The 17,297-nt window shown below is 33.0% G+C and overlaps 2 protein-coding genes across 5 annotated transcripts; one reads left to right on the forward strand and one right to left on the reverse strand.

The window, feature by feature from the left end:
- Positions 1-1,645: 1,645 nt before the first annotated feature.
- On the reverse strand, positions 1,646-4,803 carry LOC144549668 (F-box/FBD/LRR-repeat protein At1g78750-like). Of its 4 annotated transcripts, none has more exons than XR_013509756.1 (4): positions 4,676-4,803; positions 4,196-4,302; positions 2,462-2,620; positions 1,646-2,120 (listed from the first exon to the last, which is right to left on the reverse strand). XR_013509756.1 is itself a non-coding variant. In XM_078298442.1 (4 exons), exons 2-4 carry the CDS (start codon positions 4,263-4,265, stop codon positions 1,947-1,949), a joined length of 408 nt encoding a protein of 135 aa, XP_078154568.1. In that variant the 5' UTR covers positions 4,266-4,302; positions 4,462-4,653; the 3' UTR covers positions 1,648-1,946. The 4 variants fall into 4 exon arrangements, 3 of the variants coding, with proteins under 3 accessions (XP_078154566.1, XP_078154568.1, XP_078154567.1); XM_078298442.1 differs by lacking the exon at positions 4,676-4,803 and adding an exon at positions 4,462-4,653 and having other exon boundaries at positions 1,648-2,120; positions 4,191-4,302; XM_078298441.1 differs by having other exon boundaries at positions 1,649-2,120; positions 4,191-4,302.
- A 5,341-nt stretch (positions 4,804-10,144) lies between these two features.
- LOC144549625 (F-box/LRR-repeat protein At4g14103-like) lies at positions 10,145-12,317 on the forward strand. Its single transcript, XM_078298398.1, has 3 exons — positions 10,145-11,125; positions 11,585-11,734; positions 12,048-12,317. The coding sequence occupies exons 1-3, from the start codon at positions 10,187-10,189 to the stop codon at positions 12,231-12,233; spliced, it is 1,275 nt and encodes a 424-aa protein (XP_078154524.1). The 5' UTR covers positions 10,145-10,186; the 3' UTR covers positions 12,234-12,317.
- The last annotated feature ends 4,980 nt before the right edge of the window (positions 12,318-17,297 follow it).

The following is a 17,297-nucleotide window of genomic DNA, read 5'->3' on the forward strand; positions in this document are numbered from 1 at the left end:
TGGATGTAGAATATCAATAGGAGTCGTTAATACTAATAGAGAAATTATATAGTCCATTTAAATTCTTTTAAGTATCGTTTCAGGTACAACTCCAATATTGTTTTTTTTTAATGAAATTAGTGGGTTTTAATCCACTTTTATATATAAAATAACTTTTAAGTATATGGGTTTCAAAATAAAAATAAAAACATGTATATCTGAAAGTACAAGGGTCAAACTAAGAATATATATATGCAAAATGTTCTCAAAAATAATAAAAAATATACCCCTCATTGAATTTTTAAAAAAAATTAAGAATAAACTAATCATACAATCTATTACTGTATATTTATTATATTTTCATATAAATCATATGTTTGCTTATATATAAAAATTATGATTTTACACTCTATGAGCTCAAATTTTGAATTGATCTTTGGAAAAACCTCAACTGTCTGAATTTTTAAAGCACGAATCTTAAAGCTATATATATTTTTTTTTCTTTTTTTATTAATACTACCTTGTAAATTAATAAAATGGGTTGATATCGAACAAACTGGAAATTTAAATTATTTCAAAGAATACTAACGCAAAAATTCTAACCTCCCACAATTCCATACAACTGTCTGGCCGCCAATTAAATTACCCACACCAAAGCCTCTGTCATTGAAACCAGTTTTCATCGTAGACATGCTTAATTTAATCCATTATGAAGTAATTAAATTGATCATAATGCACAGCAATTCTAATATCCAATTAGCCACAAATATAATCTTCATCCTCAACAACAAAGCATAACTTTTTATGTCATATCAACAACTTTAAAATTATTTATGAACCACTTTTGGACCATCTTCATTCTCACGAATTTAGAGGGTGAAAATCGATCGGATACGGATCAAATAGTGCAAAATGATATCCGTATATGTTTTTTTTTTATATACAGATCAAATATTAAATGAATACATATACAGATTGAATATCTATTTTTTAATACTATTATTTATTAAAAACATATAAATATTATTAAATATACGAAAGTTCATAATATTTATTCAATTATAACTACGAATTACATAATTTTTTTTATAATATATATTAAATTATTTGGTGTATATCTACAATTTAGATATGAATAATTAAATTTAAAATCATATATGTACCACTATCCGCACATATATTTGAAATAATAGTGACAAATTTAAAAGCAGACGGACACTAATTTTTCCAGACTAGAGTAGTAATGGTGAAAAATCATCTAAAAGCAAAATTTCACTAGAATTGTAACCTTTACATCGTATACACACACACACACCCATTTTTGAACTTCATTTGGAAAGTTTAACTTAGTCCTCGGCTTCAAAAATAAAAGAACAAAAAAAAAATCTAACTTGTATTTATGTTATGCAGCATTTGTTTCGCATTTCCGTAGTTTAGTTTGGCTGCTTAATAATCGATCATAAAAGATCAAATTCAGTGTGGGAAATTCATGATAAAATATTATTTCTCATCGCACCATCAGTAATCACGTCCAAAATCTTGTAGTTTATAAATCAATATCTTCATATATAAATGCATGATAAAAAAAAAAAAAAAAAAAAAAAAACAGAGAGAAAAAAGAAGAAGAAAAGAATGTGAACTGTTGTTGCAGGATCCTGGGTTAGAACTGTCTTATGTTGTCAGTAATTCCAAAACAAAAATATCTTGAAAATAGCAGGGATACTTAGAAAGCACCATCATGTGGACCAAAATATCAATAACAGCCAGAAAGAAAGTTCCAGTACCCAACATAAGAATTCATTACCAGTAGTACCAGTACCCAACATAATAGCACTACAAATCCAAATTAGACATAACATTAAGTAATTAAAACTAAAATAATTCAGGCAGCAAAACACGAGAAGAAAATTTTCAATTATATTCTGGCAGTAGTAGTGAACACCATAACATATACTTAAAAAGTTTAGTCAGTGTAAACTGGTCATGATGATGCGACAGTTGGGTAATCCAGTGACAGCTTCTTGCAAGCACTTGACCACCCTATGAAAGTTTGGATCCCACAAATAGAATTGAACCTTGACAGTTTCAAGCTGTTCACACTTGAACCGTGTGACTTCTTCGTCTATTTGTTCGCCACGAAACTATCAAATTAAAGAGAGATTTAAATAAGGAAACAACAGAACACTTTTTATTTGCAAATTACAAAACAAAAGATAGAAACCTAAAAGGTAAACTAAAGAATTGCAATCTAGGTTTTTCTTATGAGATGATTTTTCATTGAGAGAAAAAGTAGGATGTTACCATTCAATTTAACAACTGCAATCTACTCATTTCAGTTGTTTCCTGAACATAACAATTCATTGTGCCATAAAGGAGGTATACTAAGAAAATACAACCTGAATTTTGGGTTGTAGCCAATTTTAAACTATTAGTAAAGAGTATCAGTTCAGAAAGTACATAAAAAAAGAGAATAATTAAGTACCTCAAAATCGGGACCTAAAGAAAGCTTCTTTAAACGAGGACAATGCTCCAACAATGAAGAAAATAGATTGAACTCATGAAAATTCATACAACTACCCACAGAAAGGTAAGTCAATTTTGAAAAGGTTCTGCAATTTGTTATTTCATGATACCACCAGTCCTACAAAAGGTGAAGAAGAAAATAAAAAATACAGACCGATACAAAATTCAACAAGATAAGTACCTCACATTTGAAAGAAAAGGAGAATGTTGGTTTTTATGTGTGCACGTCATAAATTTTTTTTAGAGGGTGGTGGGGGTATATTAAAATCAATGCTTACTGATAGGAAATTCAACAAGATAAGTACGTCACAATTGAAAGAAAAGGAGAATGTTGGTTTTTATGTGTGCACGTCATAATTTTTTTAGGGGTTGTGTGTGTGGGTGGAGAGGGGGGGGGGGTTATTAAAATCAATGCTTACCACTGACAAATGGTCATTTAATTCAAGACGATGAACGTTGATGAGGCCAAATAGAATGTTGCTCTTAAACACAGAGCAATGATAACCAAGCTCTTTATAACAAATAAATTTTATGCATGCTTCATGTAGAGATGGCAAGTTCAACATGATCCCGTTTTGACAGCAGAAGTTACACATTTCAAAGTGAAATGATAGAAGTTTTGGAGCATCGATTATCATTTCCCTCATGTCATTCCATTTCCAATGATTATGATTATGTGACGTGATTTTCAAATGTTTCAGACTATGAGAAGTAATTCTACAAAACTCAACTAAGCCACGTTCCACATGCAAATCTTCAAGCACCGGGCAACCACAGAGAAACTTACTCATCAAATCCCGATCAACTACTGTGTATTTGAGATGGAGTTGTTTGAGGGAAGGGAGGTTTATAACATCAGGGGTACCGATACGCCCAAGGGTGACATATTCTAGTGACGGGCAAGTGAAAACTTCTGAAGGCAAAAGGATTTTTTCATCCATCAGGATAATAGCAAGAACTCGAAGGTTGCACTTGATGGCCTACCGAATCCATGGTCTGATGGACATGCGCAACACATCCCAATTTCGAACATACCCGGAATATTCAGAACCACAATCAAGCCTGAAAGTGTGTAATTGGGATGTGGTTTCACGGAGAAGTAGGACCATGCTAACAAACTCCACGAGTTCCGTGAGCCTCTCCACCCTGTTAGGGGTAGAGTGGTTTAGCTGATTGTTCCTGAGTTCACAAAAATCAAAGTTGAGAACGGGCAAAGTGGTCCACAGAGTCTTCCATCTCTTTGAGAGCACACACAGCTGGACAGCCTGCATAGCAGGCATGAACGACATTATGTGATGTAGTACTGGATCAGGCAAGCTGCTCAGCATGTCTCTTTTATCCTGAGAACATGAGCTCTCTGACTCAGATCAGGCCATGGTTAAAGATTCTCAGAGGAATTTAGTCGAACAAGAGGTGTGCAACAGTCTTGTGCCCAAGAACCAGCAAATCAATCAAGCCAACTATCTTGGAACAGATAGATAATATACCTTCTCAGTCCCTCAATTGTATTATATAATAGTGGGCTTCTAATTATAATTTAAAAAAAAATTGTTTAATACAAATATAGTAAAATATTATGGTTCAATTTGCAGATAAAAGGAAAAAAAAAAACACAAAACAGAAAGTGCTGTAGCCAAGAAATAGTTTTGCTCTTTTGGTGTTTCTGTTTGTTGGTCCATCAAAATTACCTTACCTGAGCTCAAAAAGGCGATCAGAGTAGAGACCCTTACAGCTTTCCAGAAGAGATCCTCTCTGTTTCTCATGTTTTGCTGGTATTTCCAATAAAGATGCTTTCAATAGCTGCCATTAACAAATAATTAATGATATTTGTGATGGGTATATGTCAAAATTAATCAGACCAGATTGTATACTCCTTTTGTTGATTAAAACCAATTAAGATAACTCAATTGACAAAGAAAAAAACAAAAAAAACTAACAAAAGGAAAGACAGTGATATACCCATTTGAAACCATAAATTGAAGCTTTGCTGTTAACCAACCTCGCATTAGACAGCCAAAAGATTCCAATTTTTCTGACAAAAGACGATAACCCTAAACCCTTAATTTAGTTTTTAAGGTTTCTGACAAAAAACAACACCTAAACCTAAAATCAGTGAGCTAAGTCACAAAATCAACAGAATCCCAAATGAGAATTGGTGACAAACAACAACTACCTTATCCAAGAGAGAGAAAGGAAGAGATGGTGAAGCAGTGAGGGCGGGTTCTTCGATGGGATGCTCGATTTTGTCGAACTGACGAAGAGAGAGAAGAGAGAGAAGAGAGAGAAAGAGAGGGTCGAGCTGATGGAAGTGAGCAGCCCATATCACTTGAATTCATATCACCTGAAGTACTTCAAATTTTGAATTTAGATCCTGACCGTCCAATCTGCTTCGGCATGACAATGTCTGGATTCTAATCGGACAGTCTGGATGTAAGAACAAAATTTGAGTTACTTCTGAGGAACGGACTCTCTATTCTCCTCTCCTGAATTCATATCACCTGAGCTAACTCAAATTTTGAATTTCGATTCCTAACGTCAGATCTTTTTCAGTACGAATATTGAAGGCCCGGATTTCTATCGAACTGTTAATATATAAACCCAAAATTTGAGTTACATGAGTGGATCCTTCTTAATGGGCTAGTGGTTCTTCTCTCGGGAAGTCGCCTGGACCAGATCCGAACCGCTCTTTTAACTTTACACGCATCTCAAAGTCTAAATAGTACTGCTCCCTGCATTAGCCCGAATCTCAAAGTAGCTGAGAATAAATCTCAAACCGTAAAGTGAAGAGCATCCTTTACACACATACTGGACGGTTTTGGTGGAAGAATGTTTGTAGTGGGCAGGTGGAAACAAAAAAGAAACATAAATGTGCAAATGTGATGTTGGTACATTATATCGCTACTAATTTTGCAATTAAGATTACTTAGAAAAAGATAATTGTGAAATTGCAAAGTTACTAAAACAACTGAAATTCAAATCAATTGAATGAATGTCAATTATGTGAAACTGATTGAGATAGTTACTGAAAGTTAGTATTGGTACTGGCATAAACATTAATTCTTGGAATAATTACTAAAAGTTAGTATTCTTGGAATTTTTTTTTGGCTAGTCTTTCTAGATTTTGATACTCTTTGAACAAAATTACCATAGTGTGTTATGAGGGTCTTCTGGGTTCATCTTGTACACATATATAAACAATGCCACATGAACAAATCTCTCACTTAGACCCTGTTCGGATTTTACTATTCATGTGAGAAAAAAAAATTCACTCAGAGTGAATTTTTTTTCTCACGTGAACGGTAAAAATAAAAAATTTTACAATCTCATTCTTATACCCATTCCTATACATCCGCCGAACAAGGCCTTAAACAAAATTACCCTACTGTGTTATTAGGATCTTTTATTAGAGTGTTATTTGACTGTTATTACAAAATAGCCTCCTTATAAGGGCCATTAATGGATTGGCACACAATGTTAGGTGCTATTTGCAATGGGTGTGTATCCTCTGAGATATCTCAACTTTTGCGTGACCGACGTGTCCGGTGTCTATTCGGGGTGATTTAGGGGTCAGTATTATGTGTGCTTTGAGATTCGTGAAGAACGTATTTAAACGGTTGGGATTTTCCATAAAGTCACGCAAAGTTTGAGATATCTCAGAGGATACGAATTCATTTGCAATATATATTAAAGTAGCTATTTAATGGTCCCACTAAATATTGTAAAGTTTATAATTATTTTAAGGAATGACTATTATTTGTGATTCTAGTAATCAATAAGGATTTGTATATAAATCTTAGAAGTTTTTGAAATATAACTTTTATTTTTTTTTATATTTATATTTTTGTAATTTTCTCTAATTTCTTACAATTTATTATGTAATTTTCTTAAAGGTTAATTTTTTTTAATTCTGGGTAACTTGTAAAATATGTTGTTGAATTAAAAATTGAATAGGTTATTAGAAAGAATATAGTTCAAATAGATATAATTTAAGGCATAACTTGTTATTAGTTCTAATTTAATCCATAACTACAATTCCCAACAAAAAAAAAAGTAGTTTAAAAATAGTATACCCGAGTTCTGCAATACCTTTGAATTGTTATTTTTAGCAAGATTTCTTGGTAATAAAAATTTAATTTTTTAGTTATTACATTTTTTTTGATTAAAAAGGCCGAAGCCCATCTTCTATTGAAGAGAAAAGTTAAATTACACCCTTCAACGAAAATTCAAATCAGCTAGGTCCACAAACAATAAACCCTTACAAAACTCATAAAGAAGGAGTTCATCAACATGACAAGCACAACCAAAAAAGCTAGAGCAGACAGCAGCTGCCTAGCACAACTAAAAAAGCGAAGCCACGCAATGGGGCTGTGAAAAGTATATGTAACTACAAAATTTGGTAAGGTGTCCACTTTCATTTTGAAAGGGCTATGCTCCATAAAGCATCAGCTGGTCTCCTTGGGCGTCAGCAACGGTGGAGGAAGCAACCGCATCATCTGGAAGCCAACTTGCCAAAGGGAGAACATCTAGGTCAGAGGGAAGCCAAAACGCTGTAGCAGCAGCCACTGGCTGTGTCACCCGACCTGTCCAATAGTGTACAAGAGAAAGAATTAGAAAAATGAGATGTCTACTTGATTTTTGTTTACCTTGTTCAAAGCATAGGTCGTTACGGTGCTTCCAAATAGACCAGCATATGGCACTGCAAACTAAGAGAAAAGCAGATCTTTGTGTATTAGGTAGTTGGTTAGCAAACTGGATTACATCTACAAAGCTGGTCCAAGTTATGCTGGCATCTTGGCACGAGCCCATATAGAACCATATTTGTTTGGTATAAGAACATGTGACAAACAGGTGGTTAATGGATTCATCTTGGTCACAAAATTGACATTTAGTTGGGCCTGGCCAGCCTTTCTTCTTCAGGTTATCGGTTGTTAAAATCCTATTTTTATGAGTAAGCCACATAAAGATGCGAATCTTAAGAGGTATTGGAACCTGCCACCACAACATTGCATTTCGAGGGAGAATACCGCTAAAGTTAAGAATTTTGTACATGGAGCTAACCGTATACTTCCCATGAGTTTCCCAACGCCAACTAAGCTTATCATTAAGATGAGTATACGACAAGTGGCTGATGATTTCAAGTATTTCTAACCATTCTAGATATTGAATATTATCTAATGCCCTACGAAAAGTAAGTGCAGCTCCTTGTGTATTGATGACAGTTTGCAAGAGAACATCAGTGTTAGAACATATATTGAATAAAAAGGAAAATCTCGAAGCCAAAGCACAGTTTTGATACCAAATGTCAGTCCAAAATAGGACGTTAGTATTGAGGCCAGGGGTATAAGAGACACTAATATTACCTAAAGAAGACAAAGCTACAATATGGGTCCAAAATTCAGATTTAGGTATATTAGGAGAGGGATATTTATGCATAATCATTGTTTTCCAAGCCCCCTCATAGGTGGGTTCTTTGAATTTCCACCACCATTTCATGAGTAATGCTATGTTCATTTGTTTAAGATCTAAAATTCCTAATCCTCCAAATTCCTTGGCAAAACAAGCTTTTTGCCAATTAAGTAATGAGTATTTCTTTTTTCCTGTAAGAGACCCTTGCCACAAGAACCGACGACGTAATTGATCAATTCTGTTGATGACAGTATCCGGAATTTTATAAACGGATAAGAAGTATAAAGGAACTGATGAGAGAACTGAATTTATCAAAATAAGTCTTCCTCCTATAGATAGTAAACTACCTTTCCAAGTTTGGAGTTTCTTTTCTATTTTATCAATAAGGAAAGTCCATTCAAGGGTGGTTAGTTTTTTATTATGGAGGGGAAGTCCTAAATATTGCATGGGAAAGGTGGCTGGTTGACATCTAAAATATGGATCAAGAGAAGAAGGATCAGCTATATTGAGAGGATACATTGAAGTTTTAGAATAGTTAACTTTAATTCCAGATAATGCTTCAAAAGCGATCAAAGCCCACCACGTACGCTCAATATTGGTTGTATCAGCTTTAAGAAAGAGAATTGTATCATCTGCGTAATGGCAGTTAGTATGTGCATGATTATCTAATACATTGGGACCTAATCCAGTTATGGAATTGGAATTTCTGCCTAGCTGAAAAATCTTACTAAGTGTATCGGCTGCAAGAATATACAAGTAAGGAGAGAGAGGATCTCCCTGCCTTACGCCTCGTTTACAAAAGAAATAGTCAGTGAGATCTCCATTGATACTAATACAAGATTGGGAACTAAGTAACCATTCAGTAATCCATTTTATCCAAGTGGTACCAAATCCTCTACTTTCTAATATATCTAACAGATATCTCCAGTTAATTTTGTCATAGGCTTTTTCAAAGTCAACCTTGACAATCACCCCTTCCTCATTGGAAGTGTGACACGAATGAATAATTTCTTGACTAAGAATGACATTATCAAGTATATATCTACCCTTTATAAAAGCAGCTTGACTATTGTCTATGATCCGATGCATAATGGATTTTTTAGTTATTACATACATTATGATTACCATGTCGATAACCTTTTTGTCAAACTTGGAAGCGGGGCGCGTTCGATAGGTATTGAACTCAAATCGATTCAATACTTGCTCCGAACTGTCTGATTCGTTTCATGATCCTTGCGGATTACTTCAATATTTGTACAAATCAAACATGTACAATTATGAAACAGATCGATCAAAAGGCCGTTCAAAGCGGATCAGACCGATTTGAGTCAGATGCTTATCGGACGCGCCGCACTCCTATCAAACTTCTGCACGAAAATGTGAAATATCAGTGAATAATTAGTTACTGATTTCGTAAATTGGTAAGATGAGAAATTTTGTAATTAAACAAAAATATGTGGGTTCATTACCTATTAATGTTCATCGGTATCCTTGACAGGTTATTTACCTTATCTTAAGATATTCTTATTTACCAGTTTAAACGCGAAATAAATTATTTATTTACCTGTTACTTCACAATTAAACATCACTCAAAAGTCAAAACCATTATTATTCGAAACTAAGCTTGATGCAAATGATATGAGTTTGGAGGATTTTTACACGGCCCGTTTAGCAGCTTAAAATGTTAGCCCATTAACAAAAGCCCGTTTGTTTAGCCCAGAGCGAGGGATCTCAAGTGTCAACCTTCTCTCACCTCCCGCTCCAACTTAACCCCTCGACCTCTGCGCCGCCTCTCCTCTGTCGCGTCGGTTCTCTAGGTAAACTTATTTCTCAAATTTTCTTAAACTTTTTTGCTGAACCGAGACTGGGCCGAGGAAGAGGCGCTAGATCGAGACCCTCCTTTGTAATTTACCATATTGTTTTTGATTTAAGAAACATATTGAAAATTTCATATTTAATGTCATTATTTCATTTCAATTTCCAGTAGTTTCTTCATTCTAACTTTGAGTGCTGCTCATATGTTTAATCAATTATTGATGATTTTATTGGATTATGTATGTAGTAAGGAGTCCTCCTTTGATTTTACACAATTTTGATAAAAGAAGAAAATGAGAATAATCTATTTAATATTATTTATATAATATGTATAACTTTTTAAGTAATATAGTTATTAATTTTAATAACGTGTATAATTCAGAATCTCAAAGTTCATTGTTTTATGTACTGTACAGAGTCGTGCAGGGAGGTGTTTGAATAACTGCTTTTGTGAAGGTGTAAGATGGTGAATATCAATATACATCGTATTGAGCAGAATTATGGCATTGATAGGATCAGTAGCTTGTCTGATGATGTTTGCACACATATCCTATCTTTTCTTAGTACAAGAGAGACTGTGCAAACATGCATCTTGTCTAAAAGATGGAGAAAGACATGGGCTTCTGTACCAAATCTGAAATTTGACATTGAAGAGTTTGGATTGCCAGATATCGTTGATGATAAAATGGCTGTAGAATTTGTGACCAAATTCGAACTACTTGTGACAAGTGCGATGGAGAAACAAGAAACATCATGTGTTAACAAATTTGAACTTTCGTTGGATTCTGCAGTTTACTGGCCTTGCACTCAAGCTGTTGCCGATTGTATTGGTGATGTGATGAAGTTGAAGCCTCAAGAGTGCACAGTCGGTGTGGGATCATGTGAAAATTTGAATTTAAACACTGATCTCATTTTCACTTGTGCATCGCTAACATATCTGTTCCTTTGGTTCTCTATGAAAACCATTAATTTGCAAGCTATAGAACCCAACTTAGTAAACCTTCCTTGCCTCAAAAGCCTTAGACTTTTTGGTGTTAAAATCAGTGATGACACTTTCAAGAAGCTTTTGTTGGGGTGTCCTATGCTTGAAAATTTAGTGCTAGCAGTATATGATATCGGGACCATTGAGATATGTTCAAACACTTTGAAGATGTTGAGAATTCGTAATGCATATGGTGGAATGAAATTACAAATTTCCACGCCTAATCTCCTGTATTTGAATATCACAGTCGTGGATATGGGGGAAATTATACTGCTAAATATGCCATCCGTAGTTGATGCCTCCATCTCTATTCCTCGTTGGTATGATCATGATAACTATGTTACTAGGGGACCCAAGCTTATTTGCACCCTTGCAAATGTCGAAACTTTACGGCTTGAATTCGATTTGCCCAAAAGAAAGGTACCTGCAATATATTTGAAACAAAAATCTGTAATGTTTCTACTTTTAGGTTTTTCAGAATTAAAAACAAAACCCTACTCCTGTTATATGCACTCTAATGTCTACCCAAGCTTGGTACGTACCTTAATTGTTTATTAGGACATGTATTACTAACTTGCAGTCTATGAGGGTTTTTTCACATGCTACAACAAAACTAAAATGGCATCATTTTAAAATGATTGGTTCTTGATGGTATCTGCCATAAATGGTAATTCATATACAATGATTTTTGTTTTCAATTGTAATTCACATACAATTCTGAATCTTAAGTGTACACGATGTTTGTGGTTCTTAAACTAAGCACATCCTATATATGGCTATAATAAGCATCCAAAGTTCTCATTTGTAATTACATTTGTGATTTTTCTTTTTGTTTTTTCTCCGGAACATAGTATTAATTTTACTTTGTAATGAAAATAGGTACAAAAGAAGGATTTTTCTAATTGCCTAGTCTTCAACAACTTAAAGCATCTGGAACTTGTGAATTCCGATTTCGTGCGATTTGATCTTGCATCATTTTTCCTACATCACTCACCTAAACTACAGGAGCTCACCTTTGAAACCAAGCATGTAAGCTCTCTCTCTATCTCAGTGTTGCTACTAGTACTTATTCTTCTTGCATGCCTCAATTGAGAGAGGCGACAACCTTATAGTCAACTAATGAGATGGTAGAAATTTCCAAATTTATTTAATAAAAAAAGTGACAAGCTTCGTGTGTTTACAGTCAATAGATTTACTAGAAATGAACTTAGGTCAAGAAGTTAATAATATAGTAAAGGCCATGTAATACCAGGTGTTGTTCATAATAGCCCCCTCAATTAAGCCCTTGTCAAAGGATCTATTATCAATGAAATATGTGTAACTTGTTTTGTTACTATTGAAGGCATGGGCAATGGATAGGGGACTTTTAAAGGAGAAAACTCAGGAGGGACTGAGAGATGCATTAGTCCAACGGGAGTTCCTTAAGACCATTAGAATTACAGGATTAGAAAAGGATGATGGTTTTGTTGATCGGCTAATCAAGAATTTGCTTGCCAATGTTAAGATCATTGGTGAAATTATTGTTTAAATTATGTCTTTCATCTTGTTTAATGATACCTTGGGAGAGACTTCATGTATGACCAAGTTGTATTATTATCATCTAATATGTAATATTTTGTGGGTGTATAACTCAGATGTATTAATATCGTCCAATGTAATCTCGACCCTTGTTCTTGTTGCGTGGAGTTACACTCATATTTGTAATGTTTTGTTCTTATTACCTTGTTTGAAGTATGCATTATAGAGTAAAGCTAGCATGTGACATGCTCACCAAGAAAGTTTGGTGAGCACAACTCCAAAAGTATATCGGATCAACGTCAAATGTCAAATCCAAACCGTTGAAATCCATGTACTTCATGAGTGATGCATATACATGCAAAATTTTGAAAGTTTCAAGTTTATTTGCTACACGGTCAAGTGGTCAAAGAAATAATAAAAATTGAATATATAAAATAACTTATAATAAAATGTTCATTTCTTTGACCACTTGACCGTGTAGCAAATAAACTTGAAACTTTCAAAATTTTGCATGTATATGCATCACTCATGAAGTACATGGATTTCAACGGTTTGGATTTGACATTTAACGTCGATCTGATATACTTTTGGAGTTATGCTCACCAAACTTTCTTGGTGAGCATGTCACACGCTAGCTTTACTCTGCATTATAAACATTATATTTTGTTTTCCTAAGACCGAAGTTCTAATTTTATTTTTACAAGAAAATATTAGTAAATAATGTAAACTATTACTGTAAAAGACCAAAATTAATTTGGTTCATATCAGAAGTGCCAGGATCATAGTCTATCCTTTTTTTTTTTTTTTTTTTTCCTATCAGGTCTGGTCAAGCTTTTAATTCATGGGAGAATAAGCTGAGGGCCTTGTTGGTAGGTCCTATGCAAACTCTCTTTATCAGAAAATTCAAAATACAAAGTAACCGAACCAACACAATATAATTTATTATATTAATTTTAGTTAATTTTTATTAGTAGTTACTGCTACGTCCTTTCAATCAAATCAGTGCCTTTTTTTATTAAGAGTTTTGCAGATTTAATTTGTAAAAAAAAATTACCAAGTAAAATTAAGAAAATATTTCCACATGGATATCCTATACCACAAGAAGAGCAAGATAAAATTGAACGAGGGGAAGATATGGCACCAATGGCTTCTGAGACAGTACATTCTCGGCACCAATGCCCGTTGCTTACTATGTTCCACTGTCTCTCCAGACGCTCCCCGCAACAGATGACCGATTCATCAATCTCACCACCATGACCCCTTACGCCAAGACATACATGACCTCTTCCGCGAAATTCTAGATGCCGTGCAGGGCTTACGCCAAGACATACATACCTGAATTGCGAGATGCTATCATGGAGGATGTGCTTGTGCCTGGAGCTTTTGCACAACTTTGGCTTGTTAATATTCTTACTAGCAAGTCATTTCATCTTAATATATCTGTACAAATAAAGAACTTGGAAACGGACAAGTTATTGTGGGGTTTTGTTTAGTGACTAGTTTCATTGTGTGTATATTATCTCAGTCGCATACCGCGCGTTCCTTTTGGTGTCGAGACTGTACAATTATAGAAGTTGTGCATTCTGTTTGATGTTTTTGAACACTTAATGGATTTCTGATGTTTTAATCCAAAAGCGCCCAAATATTTAGTTCTCTGAATTTTTAAATTAATCTTACGACCAAGGTCATATAAGCCCACAAGAAAATAATCAGATGTCAAATATATTTGTGCACACATAAATTGGGATGTCACTGGATAGTAATTAAAAAAAAAAAATAGAAGGAAATATGTGAATCCAATGTTGACCACTAGCTTTGTCTCATTCATTAAATCAAGAAAATATATAAACAAGTTGGTTATGTTATCTTTTCTGGTAGACATTTAAATCAGCATTATATATAAAATTGTCCTTAGGAACAGAAAGGGGGTGATAGGAAGGAGATTGCAAGAAAATATACCAGAAATTTAGCATTCTAAAGGTGCAAACAAGTTTATCTCCAGTTTCATTTTTTTGTGTTAACTTTTCATATGTAGTACGTATTAATAGTTTTCATGATACGATCGGAATCAATATTTAAAAATGAAGAACAATATGATGAAAATATAAGTGAACCTAATAACTAATGCTGCAGTACTGTATAATCAAATATTTGTTTAGATGGATTAGGATTCATTAACAATCGATTTTTAAATCTACCAATATTCCAATCCAACCCTCAAATTTGAAATGTATATATAAAAATGGGAGAGAAAAGAGAGGTAGTAGCATGAGCCTGTTAAAATAAAAATTCCGATTTTTTTTAATTAAAACTTGGAATTGGATTTTTCAATGTAACCCTCAAATTTAGAAATATTACAAATATATCAATATACATGTATTTTAAATGATTGAATAGATAGGGATAATTAAAATAGAAAATGTAAATTGTAAGTTTTCCAACTTAAAGTGTCAACAATTATCCATAAAAACTCAAATTTTAAATTGTCAAACGTTGGATTTTATAGAAACAAATTGTTGATATGTATATTGCATATCGATGAAGAGTTTATAATCATTTGACAATTGACATCATCTTATTTTAAATGATTTTAATTTAAAGGAGACAAGAAAACTATATCTTCAACTCAAGCTTAATTCTTTAATTCCAATTTCTCCATCCCACACAAAATAAAACTCACAAAACAAAATTGGCCACTAATTATTTGTATTTTTTATTTGAATAATCATTTCTGTACCCACGCTACAGTATCCGCGCTACAGTAATTGCATTTAGAGGAATAATATATTATGGTCCCCACTAATTATTATTCTAAAAAGATATTATATAGTCTCAACTAATTATTATTCTAAAATCCTAGCAGCACCCTTTCAAAGCCTCGGCACTAATTCCGCATCAACATTTCTCTAACAAAAATAATTGACCTCATAAAAATAAATACTTTAGTGCATAAATATAAATACTTTCAATACTTAGATATTGATACTTTCAGTGTCATATGTAAAAAGAGGAGGGATCCAATTATAAGATTATGGTAGTTTAGGTCCCCACAAGCAATTATGTAAAAATTACAACATTGTTTACTATTTAGATATAAATACTTGTGTTCTTTGAACTATATACTTCAAGATTTGACTATTAATATTAAAAAAAAAGTTATAGATCTGAAATGATTGCGGTCTCCACAAGCAATTATAACAGTTTAGGTGCGGGTACGATGTCAGAAACTTCAAAAAAAAAGGTGTGGGTACGATTATTTAAAAATAATTAATTTACCATTTACATTGTTTACTATATAGATATAAATACTTGTGTTCTTTGAACTATATACTTCAAGATTTGACTATTAATATTTTAAAATAAAGTTACAGATCTAGAACAGTTGCGGTTCCCACAAGCAATTATGGCAGTTTAGGTGCGGGTACGACATCAGAAATTTCAAAAAAAAAGTGCGGGTACAATTATTTAAAAATAATTAATTTATCATTTACATTGTTTACTATATAGATATAAATATTTGTGTTCTTTGGACTATATACTTCAAGATTTGACTATTAATATTAAAAAAAAAAGTTACAGATCTAAAGTGCAGTTATGGCAGTTTGGTCCCCACAAACAGTTATATATGACAGTTTAGGTGCGGGTACTGTGGGGGTACTGTAGCGCGGGTACTCATATCAGCTTCCTTTTTATTTATACCCTCACATCTCATTTTTTTTAAATATATAAGGAAGAGTACTTTGCTAATAATTGAGACATATAATTGCTAAATTAGGTTATCAAGGAGACTTAAATTAATTAAATTGACTACAAAATCCTTTTTCCGCGGCCTTTATTCTTTACATACTTTTAGATTAACAAAAAATAAATAAAAAGAAATGAAGATGTGCCATTTTTTTATGTGCGGCTTAATTTTATTCTTTATTTCTGATCCTCTCTCACAAGGTAATAATAAATAGATACGATATATATCCCCTTTCTTTTTGAGAGGTGGCATTATTTGATGTGACCGTATATAACTATTTGGTATGTTTCAATATTTCTCGTGTGTCATGATCACGGTTTCTGTGGTAGTTGTGACCGTTTATGACTGTTTGTTATATATATATCTCAATTTTTCTCGTTTGTCATGACCGGTTTCTGTGGCGGTGACAATGTATGACTATTTGGTATATGTCAATGTTTTTCGTGTATTATATATAGCGTATGACTATTTGGTATATATCAATGTTTTTCGTGTATTATAGCGATTTTTGTAGCAATGACATATATATATGACTATTTGGTATATCTAATTGTGATTATAATTTCAGGGTAATTGTTCTTAATTATGTGAAATATTATTGTTTGTCTCACCAGACCTAATAAATTGTATTTATTAGGTCAATTATCTCTGCTGAGTTTCATTTGAAATTATGTGTATTGGTCTTTGATTTTTTGACTTAGAATTTGTATTCATTTATATATAAATAAAAATGTTAATATCAATTTGCAAGGATTTAATTCTGGATATGATTGATTGCAAGTTGAGTGGTTTGATTGTGGCAATTTTACACTGTGAGATAATATTATTATTATTTCTCACCCCACCCTTTGGTTATTTTCAAGTGTATTACATGAGTACAAAGAGACGGTTCTGTAATGTATCTGACAACATGACACATAAAAGTAGAGTTTTGGGTTGTCGAAATTGACAAGACGCAAGAGGCATTTTTAAAACATTTATTCATTGCTTTCAAGGGTTTATACAGGCTAATTAGCAGTTATAATATTTCCTGCTGACATGATTTGTTATATCTGCTAATTAATACTAATTGATATCTAATTGATCTCTAATATATTGATCCGTTATCAATGAAATTAATCTCTAATTGATTCTTTATCTTCACCAAGAACTAAACTTGGGTACATAAATGAAAGGATAATTTGGTGCTCTTTTCCAATTCTCCTAATTAGAACTAATCAATAGTTTTCTTAGTATTAATTGATCATTAAAATATCTGCTAGTATTAATTGATCATTAAAAATTCAAAAAGATAAGATTTTGCACGTACCCTATATACTAGGCTATAAA

Source organism: Carex rostrata, chromosome 35, assembly GCF_964058835.1.
Source record: "Carex rostrata chromosome 35, lpCarRost1.2, whole genome shotgun sequence".
NCBI lineage: Eukaryota > Viridiplantae > Streptophyta > Magnoliopsida > Poales > Cyperaceae > Carex > Carex rostrata.